This window comes from Brassica oleracea, chromosome C5, assembly GCF_000695525.1.
Source record: "Brassica oleracea var. oleracea cultivar TO1000 chromosome C5, BOL, whole genome shotgun sequence".
NCBI classification, from domain to species: Eukaryota; Viridiplantae; Streptophyta; class Magnoliopsida; order Brassicales; family Brassicaceae; genus Brassica; species Brassica oleracea.
This window is the reverse complement of record NC_027752.1, coordinates 37,349,901-37,356,125: the sequence shown is the minus strand read 5'-3', so window position 1 is coordinate 37,356,125 and position 6,225 is coordinate 37,349,901. Positions and strand designations below refer to the sequence as shown.

The following is a 6,225-nucleotide window of genomic DNA, read 5'->3' as shown; positions in this document are numbered from 1 at the left end:
CCTCGCCGATTCATCTGCATGATCCCCCCCCCCCCTCCCCCCCACTATCAGATTCCCCATCAACGTTCTCTCCTGTCTCGACCACGGGTTCTGGGGCTTTGAGAGGAAGCACCTTTGTCACAGTTAAAGTCTGGGATTTGCCATTCAAATTGTGATCTGATACCTTCACAATGAACTTCCTTGTTTGCCCGATGGTATCAATCATGGCTTGAGGCACTGGAACTATGTGATCCTCTCCCACATCCTCATTGGCCTAACATATATGTAGACATTATCAGAATACATTTCCAAAGTTTTAGTAATAATCTCTTTCTAAATCTTATAAATATACAGGTTTCCAATTACCTGATAGTATCTTTCAACTAACTTAGTAGCTTTCTTTCCAGTCAACTCCTCACCAGCATCCCCAAGAACAAAAAAATACGGCTTGATTCTTCTGGTCATAAACAGAGAGTTTAGACAGGTACCTGTAATAGAGAGACATTAATAAACGTTGCAGTCAAATAATGTATATAACTATATATAAACCACTTACTGCGTCACACCATCAATCTCACTCTTCCCACATTTCTTACACATGAAGGTTGTAGGTCGCTTGGTCGCCTTGGTATGGCACACACCACAGCCTATATAATACCACCCAGAACCGTGCACAACATCATCAATAGTTGCTGTGCACTCAAACCAAGTAACCTGGAAACACGTTTGAAATTAAATGCGAGCATTAGATAATCTTCTCAATTCATCAGAAATTGAGACTATAATACCTTAGCGGCTGCCTGATTCATATAGGAAAAGAGGTCTCCCAAAGTCGCTAACTCAGGCTTGGTGACCACCTCTGCATTAACCATGTTGGCAACATCTAAGTTCGAGTCCAGCTTAGTGGAAAAAGCCAAATCAGAAATTATGATATCGTAATAACTGCACTGATATTCCAAATCATGAAACATAAACATTACCAGCTGAGATAAGACCAGGTTTCTTGGACATCACTATCCAGAAATACCCGTGAAGACGCCATAGAAGATAGATAGAGGACTCCTACAACAGAAAGATGACATGATATATAAGCAAAATTATGACATACCTAAAGTAAGAGAATATGTATATCAATACAGAATGTGTAATCAGTTCAGGCCTTGCTCAGTCTACTAATATTCACATATATTTTAAATGCTTCATACCTAACAAACTCTAGAGTCAATTAAAAAACAGCTCTATCAGCCTATATCAATAATTATGCACCACATAAAATAATGCCTATTATAAACCACCATGACATATACGATCCGAACCATAACTAACAGCTTAAACAGCAATAAAATGTTAGTATTACAAACCTCCAAACAGTTTCGGGTTTAAGGTGGTCACTAAGATAACACGGGCAGTGCCTATAGACGCCTTGAACTTCTCACAGAACTGGAAGGCAGCCTTGTCCCAGAGGTACAACTTCAGAACGGGGTCGCTGTAACAACACAAACCATTCTGTAAGATAAACCATATGTGTATGCTGAAGAAGTTAGATAACAACTCACTCATGAGTTTGAACATGAAGTTCCACTCGGCGGGATGCAGCTATCTCTGTTTCATCAAGAAGAGGACCGTCACTGAGAACCTGCCCATTCACAAGTTTGATATGGCCTATATAATCTGCAAAGAAGACAATAAAAATCAATGTTTTATATCTTATAAACCCAAGCAATAAAACCTAAATTTCTGAGTCTGTATGAAAACACTATCCTAGGCAACATTCTAGAATCAATTAAAACATCTATGTGGATTAAAGCTGGTGAGAACTTACCATAAAGATCACCTCTTTGATCAGAGGCAGCCTCGAATTCTCTGTAACCATGGATCCGGAACCGATCCTCAGGGAAGTTAATGGAACTGTCCTCGAGATTATAGAGGACAGAGTTCCATGAGAAGCTAATGGTGACATCTGGTCAGCTACCCGATAAATAGGCTTGCTCTTTGATCCAAAAAACTTGTTGAGTCGGTTAGTACCACCGGCCTTCATGTGACGCAAGTAAGTCTCAATCCTTCCATTAGGGATGAAACCCTGGATAACATTTTCCTGTTACAAAAGAGAAGTAGTTAGAGAAGCTAGCCAAGATAACTTGAATCGAAACAAAATTTACTTATACATCTAACCCACAAAAATATACTCATGATGATGCTAGCAACAACTTAGTTATTAGGGTGCTGGATGTTGTTCAGATATAATAAGACATTTATAGCAAATATTTGGTTTAAACCGCTGATAAACAAACAATTGCATAAACTATAATTGCAAAAAAGATATCGGTTTCTACCTCTTCATCGATGAGGATCATCTCGAGGCCAATAAGCACCTTCGTCTGAACATTCCAAACCTCCCAAAAGTGGATCAGAAGAAACCGTATCTCGCCGTCATATGGCCCGAACGTCACGTCTCTGAAGGTAATCGCTTCCCAACGATAGCCTTGCCTTTATCGCGGGAAGAGACAAAGGCTTTGTACTTAGCGCCGATGTTGAGGCCGGCAGAAACACCGGCTTTGCCGATTGACTTGCTCGGACCGGAGGAGGCCGCAGAGAGAACTTCTGATTTCACGGAACTGACATCGCGGGCTTTTTCATCGCCGGAAGAGACACTGGTTTGATTGACGGGTTTGATCGGAACGGAGGGAACCGTAGCTTCACCGCTCGCTTTAACTGACTCAGAAACATCGGATAACATCATCGCGGAGGGTATAGTATAATCGTGAGGAGGGAATAAGATTTGGTGAAGATAAGAGGTGGAGTGCGAGATCTATATAGAACCTCAGATTGGAAAAGCCAAAAGGTTCCATTAATGAGATCAAATAGTGTATAGAAATGGAGAGGGGATTGATTGCTGGGGACGGGATTGATTGTTGGGGACGGGATTGATTGCTAGTAAGCTAGAACGATGAACGCATGAAACGAAGACGACGGAGAAGACGAAGAGAAAGGGGCCGATACTCGATTTTGGACATCGCGTGTCTGACGTGGCAGAGAGCTGTTCTCCTATTGGCCGATTTTTTAATCTGACGTGGACACCTCTCTACTCCTCATATAACCCTTTTAGTATTAGTTAGATTACTACTACTAGGGAATTTTTTATACCAAACAAATTCAACCATTACTGATTACAGTATAATAATGTAAGGAAAATCAAATCAAACAAGGGTGAATTTGTGAAATGACCAAGTTTGGGAAATAAATTAAGTGTAGAGTATTGATTTTGACATAATGTATTATCTAACAATTGTGTTTCATTTCCACCGGTTTTACCTTTGATTCATAGAATTTGCCGGTGGTTTAAAGATGTAGAGATGACGTTGACAAAATCCAAGTGTGGCCAATAATTAATGCAAACTGTCACCAACAAAATGAAAATAATACAGTCACATCGCATACATAATAACCACTAACATTTCATTAATTCTACTTCATATCACCAAAATAATATAGAATATTAATTATACATCAACCTTAAATCTAGATACTAAAACTTATCTCAATTTGAAATTAATCTCTAAATACTAAACTTTAAACCCTAATCACTAAACCCTAAATCCAAATATAAACCATAAACTCAAATATAAACCTAAATCTAACTCCAACTTTTAAATACTAAACCCTAAATGGATCACTAAACCCAAACTCAAATGTAAACTATATTATATATTTATAATTTTAAAATAAAATTAAAATCTGAAAATATATATAATATTTTGTGATATTAAACTATACTATATAAAGATGGAAAATATCATACTAAACTCTAAAACCCAATCCCTAATTACTAAACTCTAAACCCTAGCCACTAAATCCTAAACCCAGATCTAAGCTATAATATATATTTAAAAGAATATCAAAATCTTAAATATATAATATTTTATAATATTTTCAAGTACTATACATACATAGTATGGACATTGTATAAAATAGTATACAAATTTGTATTCTATTTATATTAGTTGAGCATCATATGTAAAAATAGTACGAGAAGAAATAAAAGTACTTGTTGATGAAAAAACGTTCTTGAACTAGACATGACCCTAACATTGTCAAACATTTGAATGAAACTAATTTTATATTAAACCCTAACTTTTGAATACTAAACCCTAAATTGTTATCACTAAACCCAAACCTCAATCCCCAATACTAAACCCTAAATGCTAATCACTAGACCCTAAACCCAGATAGAATGGAACAAAAAATAAAATATGGTTTACTAAACCCAAACCTCTACTTACTAAATCTAAACCCTATGCATGAACCTATAAACCCAAATACAATCTATAAATTATTCCCCAATATTGGACACTTGAAGGCACATTTACTTGGTTAGCATGTTACATATTTTCTATTTCATATAGTCTAAGTAGTATAGTACACAAATGTTTAAAATAATCAAAAAAATTCAATGGTGTATCCATAGTATGAAATGCAAATAGTAAATCCTCTTCACCCGCAAAAATACAACAATACAAGACACACCATTAATTATTAAAGCTAAACTCTAATTAAGGAAGCATAAACCCAAATAGTATATATATATATATAATGTGGTTTACTATACCCAAACTTCTACTTTGTAAATCTAAATCCTAGACAGGAACCTATAAATCCAAATACAATCTATAAATTTTTTCCAATATTGGACACTTGAAGGCATATTTTAAATATTAAACCCTAAACTGCTATCACTAAACCCAAACCTTAACCACGCACCTTCCAAATACTAAACTTTAAACTCTAATCACTAAATCCTAAACTCAAGTATAGCCCATAAACCCAAACACAATGGAATAAAATAAATAGTATAGTACATATTGGTGAACAAAATATAACACTCTTTATTAATCGTCAAATGAAACGATACATGTTCACTAAACATAAATCCCAACCCTGCCCTTCTAAATACTAGACCCTAAATCCTAATCACTAAACCCTAAACTCTAAACCCTAAACCCACGTATAAACCCTAAACCCAAATATAAACTATAAACCCTAAACTCTAAACCCAAATCTCAAAATCTAATATTGGCCTCAAACTCACCCCTATTACTCTAAATACTAAACCCTAATTACTAATTACTAAACCATAAACTCAAATATAAACTCTAAATCCAAATATCAAAATCTAAAATAATACATAATATTATGTAATATTAATTTATACTATACAAATATTATTTATAGTTGAGAAATGTAGTATAGTACCTTAATATAAGAGTTTATTTGTCATCTATCCAAAATTGGTTTTAATCATTACACTTAAACCAATATAGTATGAATTTCATATTACAATCAATTAGACATACTAAACCCTAATTACTAATTTCATATTACAATCAATTACTATACTATTCCTTTCCCGAATATAGTATAGACGATAAGTTCATCTTCTTCAATTCTTCTTCTGTCAAACATGCTGATACACCTTCACTTCGTTCACCGTCGTTATTCTTTACTACCATATAGAGATCATCTTCATCTCTTTTCTTTTTTTCCGACACGGCGACGCTTTTACCAGTCCGCCGTCGTTATTCTTCACCATTGGATCACTAAAACAAAAAAGAAACGAAAACAAAGTATGAAACCAAAAGATGATGTGAGAATTAATGATTTAAGAGAAAAAGGAAAAGAAATGAAAGAGTTGTTATGTTTGCTCACCGTATACGTCTTCATCGTTGTTCTTTGTTCTTCTCATGAGAAGAAATTCAGTTCAAGAAGATGTGTACATAATAAAAAACTATGTTCATCTTCATCTTCATGAAAGCTATCTAATTATCTTGAGAGGTGAGAGTGAATACAACATGACCACATATTTTACTTATTACATTAATTATTTATTTATTTAAGTTTTTTTGGTAGTAGGTTTCACCGGTTGAATATAGGGGCAATATGACTATTATGCACATGGTATATAGATAAATTAGGTATTTTAGATAGTAGGTGAATTATAATTTGTTTGAAGGTTATACAGCCCAATTTCCCATCAAATAAACCGAAATTTTATTAAATTTTTTTGTATATTTTCTGATAACTTTTTATGTATATGAGTATATCTAAAACCGAATCGAACTTGACTTTCAGGATTAGATGAATCTGCTCCATCTTTGCGTTGCCTCCTCTGAGGAGTTTTGAATGCAAAAAGAGAACACAACCGCCAGTATCACCGACAAGAGTCAAAAAGAGGCGTAATAAATTAACAAA

At 34.8% G+C, this 6,225-nt stretch overlaps 1 protein-coding gene across 1 annotated transcript in view; it reads right to left on the bottom strand.

Moving 5' to 3' along the window:
* The window catches only part of LOC106292221, a 3,371-nt gene extending 652 nt beyond the window's left edge, over window positions 1-2,719 (bottom strand). The window contains exons 1-10 of the mRNA XM_013727831.1: window positions 2,456-2,719; window positions 2,313-2,357; window positions 1,802-2,074; window positions 1,536-1,615; window positions 1,341-1,465; window positions 975-1,041; window positions 768-921; window positions 536-693; window positions 346-436; window positions 164-253 (exon numbers count right to left, since the gene is read on the bottom strand). Coding sequence (XP_013583285.1) covers window positions 164-253; window positions 346-436; window positions 536-693; window positions 768-921; window positions 975-1,041; window positions 1,341-1,465; window positions 1,536-1,615; window positions 1,802-2,074; window positions 2,313-2,357; window positions 2,456-2,719 — 1,347 coding nt within the window. The remainder of the gene's footprint in view (window positions 1-163; window positions 254-345; window positions 437-535; window positions 694-767; window positions 922-974; window positions 1,042-1,340; window positions 1,466-1,535; window positions 1,616-1,801; window positions 2,075-2,312; window positions 2,358-2,455) is intronic.
* Window positions 2,720-6,225: the final 3,506 nt, after the last annotated feature.